Source organism: Contarinia nasturtii, unplaced genomic scaffold, assembly GCF_009176525.2.
Source record: "Contarinia nasturtii isolate CC-2019 unplaced genomic scaffold, AAFC_CNas_1.1 Cnas_scaffold_2861, whole genome shotgun sequence".
In the NCBI taxonomy this organism is placed as follows: Eukaryota; Metazoa; Arthropoda; class Insecta; order Diptera; family Cecidomyiidae; genus Contarinia; species Contarinia nasturtii.
Window position 1 is genome coordinate 765,080 of NW_022200178.1, and position 14,791 is coordinate 779,870.

Sequence of the window (14,791 nt, forward strand, 5' to 3'; positions counted from 1 at the left end):
AATTGGGTTTTATTCGCGTTACCCGATAGCTTCAATATGATGAGCTCCGAATTTTTTCTACCTTTTTTCTGGTCGTAATGAAATTTCTCGAATGTTTACTTTTTAAGAAAATAAACAATCATTACGTACTTCGATTGTTGACTGAATAAAAAATGTTCATTTATTTGACATTTGATTAGTTTCAGTGCTTAACACTAGAGTTCCGTGCTACAAAAATGTTCAAATTTAATTTTCTTTTCGTTCGACCAAACAATTTTCAATTTCATATTTGTTTTCTAAAAAATTCAATTATTCCTTTCGAGTGAATTTATTAAAATATCACGTTTTCTAAAATTTTTCAATTCGAATACAAACGTATTTTATTTCGTTTTAATCTTTGACAATCTCACATATTTTTTGTGTTATTTTTCGATATTTCTTTGAAATATATTAAATATGTGGCGTTTTCTTGGAAAATTCTTTTCTTTTCAGTAGAAAAAAGGTAATGGTATGCTTTTCTAAAATGTTTCAATGAAGAAAATAAACTTAATCAACTAGAAGTAATAATGAAATAAAAAATAGTTAACGCTTTTGTAAATTGGTGTGTATGTGTCATCGTTCGTTTTGTGTGTGTCTTGTTCGGTGCATTGAGTTGCCTTTATTCGTCCTCTAGTGTTGAATAATTGATAATCAAATGAGCGTTTGCGGCTCGTTGAATTTCGCCTGGTACATTGAAACTGGTTGTCTTATCGTAACTGCCAACAATGTCAATCGTTAATTTCTTTCCATTGCTACGACTTTGAACCGCTTGCAGTATGTTTTCAAATACCTTTTGATCGATTTTCAAATTCTGTACGTTAATCAATGCCATGTATTCAAGCTGATTTCCATCTGCTGCCATATTAACTAGGCCATTGGCTGTGATTGGTGCCTTTACATTTGTAAAATCCAGTTGCAAATGTTCCAACAATTGCAGTTGCGTGGCCAATGGTACCAAATCAGCATCGCTTGCTTTTTCGATTGAATTCAAGGACAGAATTTTCATTGTCTTCAATTTGAGAATGCTTTTGATGTCCTTCGGGCGAATGTTAAAGTTAAACATTTCCAACTGGCCGATTGGCACCTTTTCCTTCGCAAATGCATCCATAAGCGGACCAAAAAATTTACCGTATTCTTCACTGCCGGCTTCAAAGTATAATTTTTGTAACTTTTTCAATTTACTCAGCTTCAAAAACCCTTTTCGAGTTTCTACTTCTGGACCGGAATCGCTGCAACGAAGCTTAAGTACTTCCAAGTTTTTCGCATTTTTGACGATACCATCGATGAAAACATCTTCTGGGTTGGCAATGACATCGATTTCCTTCACTTGTGGGTTGAGCGCCAACAAATTGAACAATTTCAAATGTGCGTCGTAACTACAATCGAATCCTGTTGTTTAAAAAAAAAAAACAATTCAAATTTGAAAATCGAGCAAATGAAAAAATGCAAAATTATTATTACCAAGACGTTTTAATTTCGGAAATTTCCGAACAACGAAATCAATTGACGAAAGTAATTCATCATAGCCAAGATCAATCATATCGGAGCCCAAAAAATCCGCATGAAAACTTAAGATCTCAAGATTTGGACATGATTTGAATAAATCGGTTTTGTTGCCAGTGAATTCACACTCTATCAAATTGATACATTTCAAACGTGAGAATAACGGTTTGAACGCATCACAATCAATGGTTGCTTGTCGTACGATCAACTCTTCCAAATTATTGGTGCAATATTTGACGATTGCATTACCATCGAGTCTTTCATCATAATTGCCCAAGTTGGCTTCAGAAGCATTGATTGATGTCATTAAATGACCGAATTTGCACAGTGCACGACGAAAATCGGAGTTTTTGCATCTTAAAGCTTTAAATACGAATTTCTTGTGACAATGACTGAAGACTTGCATAGTAATCGGTCGGAAACGCTTGCAAACATTTGCCATTTGACACAAACTGTTGATATCCAAATGCTCAAACAGCTTTTGTAGGCAATCATCGTTCAAGCACAGCATTGAGTTCGATGATTCCTTTTTGGGTGCGTCAGTTTTCGGTTGAGATTTCGATGTTTCTTCACTTACCACTGCTTTCGTGGCTTTGTTTGCACTTCTTCCACGGCGTAGACGCTTTTCCGCCGGTTCACTTGAGTCTGCCATTTCAAGTTTGTGGTACGGCACTTTTCAGAATAAATGTACGTGGTCTGAGTTTCTATGGTTTTGAAAATAAAATAATTATTTAAAAAAACACACATACGGAAACAATGTGTATCAATCCATGAATCAACTTACCAACTTGTGACACCGATGTACCTTGTGGTACTTTTCCCTCGTTTTGTATTTCACTCTTGTCAAAATCTATAAAAATTTCAAATAAACACAATTTTCTTATTGATTTTGTTAATAACAATTCAAATCACTGTTTTGCATTTCATTATTCACTGTTATTTTGTGTATACAATGTTTGATCGTACCTGAACGTTGTTATGAGCATAAATACTTTATCACTTGATATGCGTCGTATATAAATACGGCCTGCTATGTTTTTTCAAACAGAACTTTTGCGTCTCAAAACAATCAACAAGTGAGAGTCTACATGAGTGAGAGTTTATATATTTGACATTTAGTTTCGAAAATCGACACGGGAGGGAGCTATACGCCATTGTATATCAAATCCAATCAGAAAACATTCAAATTCAAATAGTAAATACTGAATTGTGGTTCATTTTTTGTTCATTGCAGGGATATTTCCCGACGGCAAAATGAAATGAACGCAGGTAGTATCTATAGTTTAAGAACAAAACTATCACCACTGGAACATGAATTACGCGAATTGTATAAATCCAAGGATTTCATCATCTTACATTTAACTATGCAAAAGAAGGGAGACAAAAAGCATCTGGAAAAAAGTCTGATATAATAAGTCTATATCGTTCATACTTTTAAATGCATACAGTTTAATTTCGAGATATTATTTTCTTCATGGTTCTTGTTCAAAGGCAAATTTTCGATAGTTTCATTTATTACAGACAAAAGAAGAAAAAAACCATTCTAGATTATATAATTTCCAATGTCTACCAATAGAGGGTAGGAATTGCTTTTGTGAGAAGAAAATTTACAATCGCATTTCTTTATTTTTTGTTGACTTTTTTGTTTGTTAGTAACATTTAAATAAGATAATTTAAATTGCTTCATTTTACCTTTTTTTGAAAAAAGTGAACAAAGTAAACCAGCGTAAAAATCAAAACTAATTTAAATTGTACGCCAATTCATAGCGTATATATCTTACACCGACCGTGTATAAATTGTATATTCCAGAGTTTGAGTGTATTGTATTGCCAGAGTTTCAATGTATTCAAATGATTAAAGTAATTTCTGTTGATTTCGGCAGAAAATAAACGCACACAATGTTAAATAAGAATACTACTGAGAATAGCCGCCTGTATATGAGAAGAATACAACTGTCACCGGCGAGTACATATATTGTACTCAGTCGCGCTCATGAAAAATGCTAAAAAACCCAGCTGTTTTGCGTCACATTTCATACTAGGAATTTTTACATTCCTCATTATTGCGTTGTTCATTTGAACACTTGGTCTATAGACCATTATTACCACTATAGTGAAAGTGAGACATTTTTCTAATACAATTTTCAAAAAAATGGCAGTGTTAAACGCCTTTGGATTAATTTCAATAATATTAATTTTGCCATATTTTATTGCGGCACATACCCACGATTGTTATTACGACGATGCAACAAAACATGTTGAATACGATTGTGATGGGAATCGCGGTGTACATTTTGAGCACAAAACCACTGAAGTGTTGTACTGTCACAATTATTCATCGGCCATCGACAGAAGTGAAATTGAATCGATAAGTTTTCATGATTGCTTGATTTCCGGATTTTGGGATAATCGGTTAAACTTGGATCGTTTTGTGAGTCTTCGCATCCTAAACATATCATCCATGGGAATTGATCAATTTCCTTCTGATCAATTTCAAGCGAATCGTCAATTGGAGCGGATTTTTGCATCGCACAATAAGCTAACGATGATTAACACGTATATATTTGATTCAAACCGTAAATTAATTGAAGTTGATCTATCGTACAATCAAATCAACCGAATATACATGACAATGTTTGATAATACGCCAAAATTAAAATTTTTAAATCTACTTAATAATTCAATTGAATATTTGTGGCCCTGGACCTTTTCAAATCTACTTGAGTTGGAGATTTTGAATTTGAATGACAACCAAATCAAACAACTGGATTGCGAACTTTTATCGACGCTAACCGAACGAAAGTCATTGGATATTTTGATAAATACTCTTGAAGTAGTGCAAACAATGTGCAAAATTGATGAAAAATCATTCGATTTAGATATTGTGATTTCACCCAAGGAAACTGCAACTCGTTTACGTGTATCAGATGGTAAATTACAATGGATTTTCACCGAAGACGATTTCACACGGCTTCAACGTATGAATTTCACCAACAACGGAATAGTTAATATGCTGAACATCGACCAGAACACAAATACAATCGAAATTGTTGACGTTTCAAATTATTATACGCTCGATCAATTTTATACCGTTGAATGTGTATTCGTTTTCATTGCCATGATTTTTGCTGTAATTTGTGTCTATCACCTTTCAAAAAAATGCATTTGCTCGAACAAGAATTACAAAAAAAATTTATCAGTTTACTCGATCGAACAAAGTTTATTGCACAATCAATATGAAAAAATGAGTGCACCACAAGCTTGCTAAAATATTCCACTGCAATTTGTGAAGTGAAGTTTTGCTGAAGCATCAAATTTTTGTACTTTTTATTTCACCTCGATAGTCATGAAATTTGTAATCTCATCATTTTTATTTGCATAAGTCAAGTTAATTTGAACATTTTGCCAAATAAAAGCATGTCTAGAAATGTAATGTTTTCTTCATTCAAATTAAATTATGTTTTGGTATAAATAAATAAATCTGTATTCAAAATCTTGACAGAACAAATTATTTTGTGTTGGTATTTTTTGAGAGCTATTATTTTCAGATTTTTGTTGCAAAATAAACCATGGAATTGATAAGGCATTGGAACCGTAAAGCGTGCGTATCTTACAGCAAAGTCCATTCGATGGTAGATTAACATTTTCTTGTATTTTCGGGCACTGGACTGACCTATATTCATATATAGAACGTATTTCATCATTATAGTTGATACATTGGAACAAAGAGTGCGTATCACAAATATATTATGGTAAAAGACTGAAACATAAGATGTAAGTTTATCAATTTAAACGAGGATGTACTTTACACTTTTATCAGTCCCGAGATATGATATCGTAACCATTTGTTTCAAGCAGTTTCGGAGCTCGCTCATTAAGATTGAAAATGTTGCGAGTTCAGTCTGATAGAAACTTCCTTACTTTCCAGAAAAAAAATGTTCACAAAAATAGTTTGTAATTTTATTTTATTTGTGTTAATTCTACCGTGTTTTGAGGCACTGAGTACTCGAGACTGTTATTATAATGAAACAAAACTTCATATACAATACATTTGTGATGGAAAAACTGGAAAACATTTCGATCAAAGAACGAATCAATATTTGTACTGCAACAATTATTATACCACGGGTATTGATAGGAGCAAAATTCAATCACTGAGCTTTAAGGAATGTACCAACCCTAAACTTGAGGATTCCTTGTATTTTTTTGAGAGTCTCAGAATATTCAACGTATCATTCTTCGAGCTCCAATACATTTTTACTAAAGACTTTTCAAATAGTAAACATCTGGAACGAATTATTGCTCATCATAACCAAATCGCCGAACTTCCTGCCAATCTATTTAGTAACTTGCCGGACTTGGTTGAATTGGATTTTTCATTTAATCAAATTGCTCGACTGGACGTATTCACATTTAGTAGTAGCCGCAATTTAAAAGCATTGAACATTTCGTACAATAAAATCGAGACAGTCAACGCGCCGATATTTTCACATCTACAGCATTTGAAGATGTTGGATTTGAGTGATAATCGAATTAAAACCATCGAAAACAGTTTATTCGAACACAATCATGAGCTGAAAAGTGTGCGCCTACATAACAACCAAATAAAGAGATTGGAATGTGGATTTCTTACGTCTTTTGCAGATAGAAGCTCAATCGACATCTTTATAAACACATTGGAAAAAATCGAAATAATTTGCGCTGATGGGGCTACAAACATCGATTTTGATATTGTCATTTCACCCAAAGAAACAGAAACCCGTTTGCATTTGTCAGAAAGAACATTTCAATGGATTTTCACCAGACGTGACTTCATAACTATTCGTCATTTGAATTTATCGAGCAGCCGAATCGAGAATATTTCAGCATTGATGCAGGAGGCAAGTCCACTTCTTCAAACGCTTGACATATCAAATCATTTCATCGGAAATCTAACCGCGATTACTTTCGAAAAATTTACGACTTTAAAACAATTGTACCTCAAACGATCGAATTTACCAAATTTCGACTTCATCACATTTTATCATCTAAGAAATCTGGAAATTTTAGATATTTCGTACAATAATTTGAACACAGTTGATTTTTATCTATTTTTACGAAATTTTAAAAATTTAAACGAATTGAATTTGGAAGGGAATAATTTAACAGAAATCGATAGTGTGACACGCTCTCATTTTCCAAAATTATCCGTTTTGGGTATATCGAAAAATAATTTCTCCTGTGATTACTTGGTGAAATTTTTACTGCAGTGGCACGATTTAAAACTGATTGATAATCCAACCATCAATCAAACACACGTCGACGGCGCTGATTGTTCACACATGAATCAAACGATTGCGGATGATAAGGTTGAGTACGATAACTCCTATAATAGACATTTGATGGCACTTACAATTAAATACGGTTTTATTTTCGCCGGAGTAGTAGTTTTTTCCATATCCATCTCTTTCACTATTATCAAATTTAAACGATCGTTTGCAGTTTTATACGAAAATAAGCCTGTCGTTCATAATGTTATTTACGATGTTCAAGGTGATGAACAAAATCAATATGCTGAACTCTTACACTCATAGATGTTGACGTAATTTTTTTTAAGGTGGGTGATGGCAAAATTCCGTAGGAGGTCCCTGACGAAGTCAACAATTTGTCGGAAATGAGGATAAAATCGTTTTTTTTTGCTCTTCACTTTTTTGAAGAAAATCCCTAGCAAATCGAAAGAATTTTTAAACTTCAAATTTCCTTACAAATCTATAGTTTTGCGTTTTGCGATATCGTAATAAATTTTTATTACGATGATAATTATTATGTTCTAACGGATCCTAATAACAAAGTGAAGAGGAAAAAAAAGGTCCTCATTTCCAAAATTGTTGAGGGTTCCTAAAAATATTTTAGAGGTGGGTAATCCGAACCCTAGGAACCCTCGTCATCACCTATGCTTACACTGATTTTTTCTTTATATTATTCGAAAAAATGGAAGCAAATTAAAAGATAAAAATACATTTTTGAATTTTTATTCTGAAAATATAAAAAGTGTTGTTCAAAATTGAAAATTATCAATCAGTATTAATTTTTTTTAAATAAATTATTGTTTTCTTCTGCAGTATTTTTTGTCTTGCTGAAATTAATACCAAATCTATTTGCTATTTTTTATGTTAACCCTCCTAGGTATAGTTCGAAATAAAAACAATATAGTATAGTTACGGTCTATTAGACCGTTCATACAAAATACAGGGAAACCAAACAAAAACCAAAACAAAATCACACATTTTTTCAAATTTTTGCATTTTTTTTAAATAAAAACATTGAAAAAGGTTTGAAAGTTAAAAATTGAAAAGATTTCAAGAAAATAATTAATTTGAATCATCATTTGAATTTACATGAGAGCGTTTTTTTCTCGCATTTTGCACACACAACATACGTTGATGAGATTCATGAAGAATGGAAATGGCCATCGATTGGTTCCAAGTTGACATGAGTTTGAATGGCACATTTGATTCCTAGTTTGATCCAAAACATCTACACCGCCTTTTGTGCTATTGTAGACTTCAGATCGATTTTTCTCTGACAGACATTTTGTTGAAATAATAATATTATGTACGCGATAAACAAGATTCAAATTGATTTTTCTTGAGAATTTCAACCTATCTTCTCGTTTTCCAATTTAGTTTTTCATTTTTATTAAAAGGATATCATAAATTTTCACCAACTTGATTTGTGAAAATGCTTGATTATGTGTTTCCCATACATTTTGTATGGACGGTCTAAGAGACCGTAACTATACGATCAAGTTAGGATTTTCGTCTTTCTGGATTTTTTTTTTTACAGAACAGTTTCAGGATTTTAAATGTTATTTTCAATATTTATCCATTATTCTCGTAAAAAGGCGAAAATTTGATGCCAATCGGTCGACGCATTTCCATTTTATGATTTTTTTTTAAGTTTTCGGTCTAATAGACCGTTACTATACCTAGGAGGGTTAAATAAATAATACTCGAAATTCTCGTTCTTTTAATTACATTTTATTTATTGTTTTAAATTTACGCAGTTTTAATTCATTTCATACAAATAAAGTATATTTTATATTATTTAATTATCTTCCGGATTGCAGTTTTGGCCATGTTTTTGCGTCCATGGATCTCCCATGGATAAACCGGGAAAATCTCTTTTTACTTTTGGCACGAAAGTTTTCAGGTATTCGCACGAAAATAGATTTTCCGAAATGGCCATCATTTTCAGCCTTGGAAATCTCGAAGGAGTGAGATTATCTAATTTTGTCAAATTATTACCTCTTAAATGCAGATTATATAAAAGTTCACCAGGTAATGTGTTCAAATCTAGTGTCTCTATATTGTTGAAGCCAATGTGAAGATATTTGAGTGCCTTAAGCGTTTCAAATGGGCTCGCGTCAACAAATGACAGCTCTGTATCGTCCAAACCGAGAACTTCCAAATTTTTTAACTTTTCAAATGTTGTATCGTTCACACTTCCAACATGGTTTCCGGTTAAGTATAAATACTTTATTGATGGCTTTAAATGTTGAATAACTTCTTGTGCATTTTCAAGTAGATTTTTTTCCAATCGAATGCTGGTTAATTCTTCAAAAGACTTCAAAAACGGAACATTATAGACTTTCGTAAGATTATTGTACGAAAGAACGAGTGCTCTTAAATTTTTCTGATGTTTCAGCCAAGTGAAATCGAATTCCTCTAGTTGTGCATGTCTCAGATGCAAGTATTCCAAGTTGTAAAAGCGTTGAAAAAATTTGGAGTCAAGCTTCTCAACAACCGTATCAGATAGTACCAATTTTCTAAGTGTCGGTGTGAGACATTGCATCGATTTTGCCACATTTTCAAAGTGATCGTTATTTATGCCGAACGATCGTATACTTTCGAAGGTGGATGTATTGCAATGCATTTCAATTTTGCCGTCAGTTGTGTGTAAGAAACCCTCATCTTTACTGCCCAGAACAACATCGAACGGCAGTCGCATGCATTCGGACGTGAAATGCTCCACATTTTCCCAGTCAATATAAACCGAAGCACCTTCTTCGATGAAAATGAAAAAAGCACACTCAAAATGTTGAATTTGATTATTTTGCAATTGAAGGGTTTTCAAGGTGGTCGTTGTAATTGTACTTTCATTCAATGACGTGATTTGATTGTTCCTTAAATCTAAATATTCCAGTTCGCTCAATTGCGAACAAAATTCTGCCGATGAAATATGGTTGTGTGACAAACGAACCACTATTAAGTGATGGGGTAGTTCGATATCTGTGTGCTTCGAAAGTTCATTAAATGAGAAATCCACTTCGACAACATTCAAAATATTAGAGAAAAATTTGATCGGTATTTTTGTCAATCGATTATGAGATGCATTCACTTTAACCAATTGTTGATGTTTCAAATCAAATGCGTCCAGAGATTCGTATCCAGAATGTGAAATGTCCAATGAACGAATATTCATGAAATCGCTGACGAGTTGTACTACTTTATCGGGATCACATCCGCCAATTTTCAATTGTGTCACTTTGGATTTGTCACATGTGCCAATCCATTGCAAAAATGTTGTCGTACAATTCTCAGGCAGCACTTCTTCGTAGCTTTCACAGTAAAATTCAACCGATTCAACTAAGTTATCAGAGCGACCACATTTTAAATCATTCGATTCACAAAATTTAACCAGGAAGACAATAAATAAAATAATGAACTTCATTTGTTATAGAAAATAAATACTAGACACTCTTTGAACAAGCAAATGATTACACTTCGGACTTTATATTCATTGCTTTAGAGTGTGTTAGACTGTTTTATATATTGGCAAACGTTGTTGATAACAAAATTTGATATTAAATTCAAATATATCACACAAGTGCCACTTCAAAGGAGAACTACCCATTTTAACTCTGTTTCTAGCCAAATTTGTAGCATAAGCAAGATTTATAGTCAGCATAAGTGCCTGTTATCACCATTTACCAATCTTTGAGTGATAGGTGTTAAAATAACTGATGACCTTTGTATTCTTCTGAAACATATTTAAAATTTATTCTATATTAAACAGTGAAAATACATGCTTTCAAAAGGTGATCACCTTTTTTATTTAAAAAAAACTTGTTCAATTACGGCATATGGATAGTGTGAATTTTTACCTAGATTCTTTCTTAAAAATTAACATATGTTCTTACATATTAAGAAAAACTTAACATCAAAATTGGAACACTATCTTCACATGGTACATTTGAACTTTGAAGTTACAAGTAAGATCGTTATCATTTTCTTTGAATAAAACATCCGATAAGTGACATTTCACATCATCATAGTGAAATGGAAAAGTTAAACGGTGACTGGAATGCGCTCCAATGTAAGTAAGTTTTCGTCAAAATAATCTAAAGTTTTAGTTGTCTTCCATTTATTGGCACAATTCTCATTGATTTCGTTGTCCGAATCATCACAGAGGAAGCTAAATTTCACCAAAGACTCAAATTTGGACATAATTTGAAATGCTTTCTTGATTGTAAATTTGGAATATGGAAAAGCAATTTCAGTCAAATATGGCAGTATTTTCTGTAATCTATCATACTCAATTCCGTTGATCAAACATGCTTGGTTAAGCACCAATTTCTCGATTGATGGATTTGCATCGAGAAAGGTGTAAATAGAATCGCTTAATTCGTATATACCGCCCACGGTGAATTCCTCCAACTTATCGAATGAAAACGGAATGACTGGCTTTAAACTATCTTCAACGTGTATGAATGTCATTTCCAAGCTTTTAACACATCGAAGATAGATTGCATTGCCACTGAATTTGGAGGGCCAATCAAATAATGTAATATGCAAACTTTCAACGGTCTGCAATTTGTCGATATTTTTTTGATAAAAATCAAAATTTTCGGTTGTGATTTCGAACTTTTTCAGTAGTGGGCTCGCTGCAATTTTATAATTGGGCGGTGGATTTTGAAATAAAGAGATTTTCAGATGATTTAAATGTGAAAAATGATCGGACGCAACTCTCTTGTCCGGAATAAAATCTTCAAATTCCAAATAACGTAAATTTGGAAACATTTTACTCAAACGAATTTCTTTCAATGAAGATCTGCTGATTTTCAGCTTTTCCACACTATGAAATGTGTTCCTAAAACATTTAAATGATAAAGCTGGCCGAATTTCAATCCTTTTCAAAGAATCAACACAAAACTTATTAATGTAATAAGTAACACAACTATAATGTAGAACGGCCTGATTTAACAGAAAATCGTAGTTCAATTCCAAATCTGTTATCATATAACCGAAAGAACGCAACATTTGCAAACTTATTTTTAAGCTAAAGATCTCTATTTCATCGACACCGACAACATGGGATGAATCACGTCGTCGTATACTTTTACACTGTTCAATTTGAATGGTTTTGCCGCCATAGTTTCGCGCGAATGGCCTTTGAGTGGCAACTTTAAGGTATTTATTAGCCTCCGCAAGATTCAGAAGATCTTTTAAATTTAAATACATGAATATTTGCTCCAAACAAAACTGGTTGACATCAGTTATTTTGGTTTGCCGATTTAATTTGGTGCAGCCCACTTTGGACACTGAATGCTTCCGCTTTCGGTTGGCGCCCATTTTTAAATGGAAATATGGACACGAGCGAACTGTTTGAAATTTCTTCAAAAATGCACTTTATTCTATTTTTATTTCAAATTCACTTTAATCTCAAGTAAAGTGAAAATATGTGACGATATATTATTTAGGTTTAACTTTGCAAATGATCAAATTAATAATTTAAATTCGATAAAATCTATCTGTTAAAATCCAGTAAAGAAATTAAGTCACTGAGAACTTGATATCTTTTCCGTTTGAAGGCTGACCAACTACTGACTCAACTTCTTTTATTTTAAATATGAAGTGATTTATTGAAAAGTTCTCGAAATGACAGGATATTCAAGCAATAATAAGGTTAATGAGAGTAATTAGTATAATTAAGCTTCTATACCTGCTTTAACTTGTTCTTTAGAACAAGTAGATTTAACGACTTTTGACACTTTGCTAGTACTAAAACAGAAAATATTTCGCAACTAATAAGTATTGGTACCAGTTTTTTTTATTGGACCTGGAATAATATAAGTTCTTTGACTTTTTTTAAAACAGCAATCCCTCCTTTTTGCATCTTTATTTTGAATTCGTTTGAAAATATATTTTGTCTTTGTGTCAAATACAAACATGTTTTTAATAATTCTTGATAAGCACCCAATGGTATGGTTGTACGTATTCCTAATGATTTTTTTCTCGTACCATATATAGTATGTATGTTTTGTTGCAATTACGTAAAAATGTACCTAAGAAATAAGAAGTATACGTAACATAAAACAAAATAGGAAAGAAAATGTCGATGTTACAAATGGATTGAAGTCAATTTTTAAGTTCAACTAAAAATAATTCAAAATTTTAAAATACAAATATATAACGAAAAGATAAATGTTTTGTTGCCATTTTTTATTAGTTAATTGAAAATTTGTAGACAGTTTCATTTTTCATGATCATCGGGCATGACGACGATTATATATGCGTTATTAGAAAAACGTCCATATATTGGAAAGTTCAAATAGCATATTAAACGATTTTATTTAAGGTTGTTTCTGTTTCCATGGGTCGCCAAGAGAAATACCTGGAAATTCCTCTTTAATTTTCGATACAAACGTTCTCAAATAATCGTATGCAAAACAATTTTCTGAAATAACTAAATGCTTCAATTTTGGGAATTGTGAACGAGTGAGATTTTCCAAATTTCTCAAATTATTTCCTCCCAAGTCAAGCTCCAACAATTGTTCACCTGGTAATAAATTTAAATCAATCATTTCTAAGTTATTATAGCCCAAATAAAGTCCTTGCAGTCTCTCCATCGAGTCAAATGAGCTGGCATTTCCAAATGAAAAGTTTGTGTTATTTAAATATAAATATTCCAAATTTCTAAGCCTCTCAAACATTGTATCATTTACTTTCCCAAGATCGTTTCCGGATAGATGTAAATAACGAATCGAACTATTTAAATGTTGAATGAGTTCCATTGTGTTTTCTATGTGATTTCCCTCAACATTCAGTTCGTATAAATTTCGAAATATTTCCAAAATCGAAATGTTTTTTACTTTTCTTAAATTATTGTTGGAAATATCAAGTGATCGCAATTTTGTGAGATTTTTCAACCAATTAAAATCAAAATGCGGCAAATGTGTATTATTTGAGTTGAGATCTTCTAAATTGTAAAAACGTTGGAACAAATTGAAATCCAGGTGCTCCAATTTATTGTCAGCCAAATCTAAATCTTGAAGCTTAGGCATCAAACAACGTAGTACATCTACTATACTCTCCAAATGATCTTCATGCACTCTAAATGAATTTATACTTTTAAAGTTCATTTCTTTGCATTGCATCTCGATTATGCCATCTGGTTTGTGAAAAACACCTTCTCTCTGATTGCCAACCACAACGCTGAATTGTTCATCGATGCATTCAAACGTAAAATATTTTACATTCTCCCACGAAATGTGAACGGAAACTCCTTGACTTATCCATGTCAAAACAGTACAATCAAACTCGTATATTCGATTATTTTCCAATCGAAGTGTTTTCAAATATTTCGACGAAAATGAATGATTTCTTAAAACCTGAACCAAATTATCGCTCAAATCCAAATACTCCAATTTGTAGAGTTTCCGACAAAATTCTGGCGATGTAATGTTGTTGTGGGATAAATGTACCGTTTTTAAATTTGTTGGTAGTTCGATAAAATCATAAAATTCAATGTCATTAAATGAGAAATCCACTTCGACAACATTCAAAATATTAGAGAAAAACTTGATCGGTATTTTTGTCAATTGATTATGAGATGCATTCATTTTAATCAATTGTTGATGTTTCAAATCAAATGCGTCCAGAGATTCGTATCCAGAATGTGAAATGTCCAATGAACGAATATTCATGAAATCGCCGACGAGTTGTACTACTTTATCGGGATCACATCCGCCAATTTTCAATTGTGTCACTTTGGATTTGTCACATGTGCCAATCCATTGCAAAAATGTTGTCGTACAATTCTCAGGCAGCACTTCATCGTAGCTTTCACAGTAAAATTCAACCGATTCAACTAAGTTATCAGAGCGACCACATTTTAAATCATTCGATTCACAAAATTTAACCAGGCAGACAATGACAAAAATAATGAACTTCATTTTTTTTAGAAAATAAATACTATATAGATACTCTTTGAACAAGCTCTAATCGTT

The 14,791-nt window shown here is 32.4% G+C and overlaps 4 protein-coding genes across 4 annotated transcripts; 1 reads left to right on the forward strand and 3 right to left on the reverse strand.

Annotated features, from left to right (window-relative positions):
• Positions 1-443: 443 nt before the first annotated feature.
• On the reverse strand, positions 444-2,584 carry LOC116349362. Its single transcript, XM_031780763.1, has 4 exons — positions 2,488-2,584; positions 2,306-2,371; positions 1,480-2,225; positions 444-1,407 (listed from the first exon to the last, which is right to left on the reverse strand). The coding sequence occupies exons 3-4, from the start codon at positions 2,171-2,173 to the stop codon at positions 638-640; spliced, it is 1,464 nt and encodes a 487-aa protein (XP_031636623.1). The 5' UTR covers positions 2,174-2,225; positions 2,306-2,371; positions 2,488-2,584; the 3' UTR covers positions 444-637.
• A 943-nt stretch (positions 2,585-3,527) lies between these two features.
• Positions 3,528-7,176, forward strand: LOC116349292 (toll-like receptor Tollo). The gene is made up of 2 exons (XM_031780659.1): positions 3,528-4,788; positions 5,423-7,176. Exons 1-2 carry the CDS (start codon positions 3,674-3,676, stop codon positions 7,092-7,094), a joined length of 2,787 nt encoding a protein of 928 aa, XP_031636519.1. The 5' UTR covers positions 3,528-3,673; the 3' UTR covers positions 7,095-7,176.
• A 1,342-nt stretch (positions 7,177-8,518) lies between these two features.
• LOC116349340 (chaoptin-like) lies at positions 8,519-10,286 on the reverse strand. Its single transcript, XM_031780732.1, has one exon. It carries the CDS (start codon positions 10,231-10,233, stop codon positions 8,608-8,610), a length of 1,626 nt encoding a protein of 541 aa, XP_031636592.1. The 5' UTR covers positions 10,234-10,286; the 3' UTR covers positions 8,519-8,607.
• Positions 10,287-12,987: 2,701 nt separating this feature from the next.
• LOC116349346 (chaoptin-like) lies at positions 12,988-14,791 on the reverse strand. Its single transcript, XM_031780737.1, has one exon. The coding sequence runs from the start codon at positions 14,735-14,737 to the stop codon at positions 13,136-13,138; it is 1,602 nt and encodes a 533-aa protein (XP_031636597.1). The 5' UTR covers positions 14,738-14,791; the 3' UTR covers positions 12,988-13,135.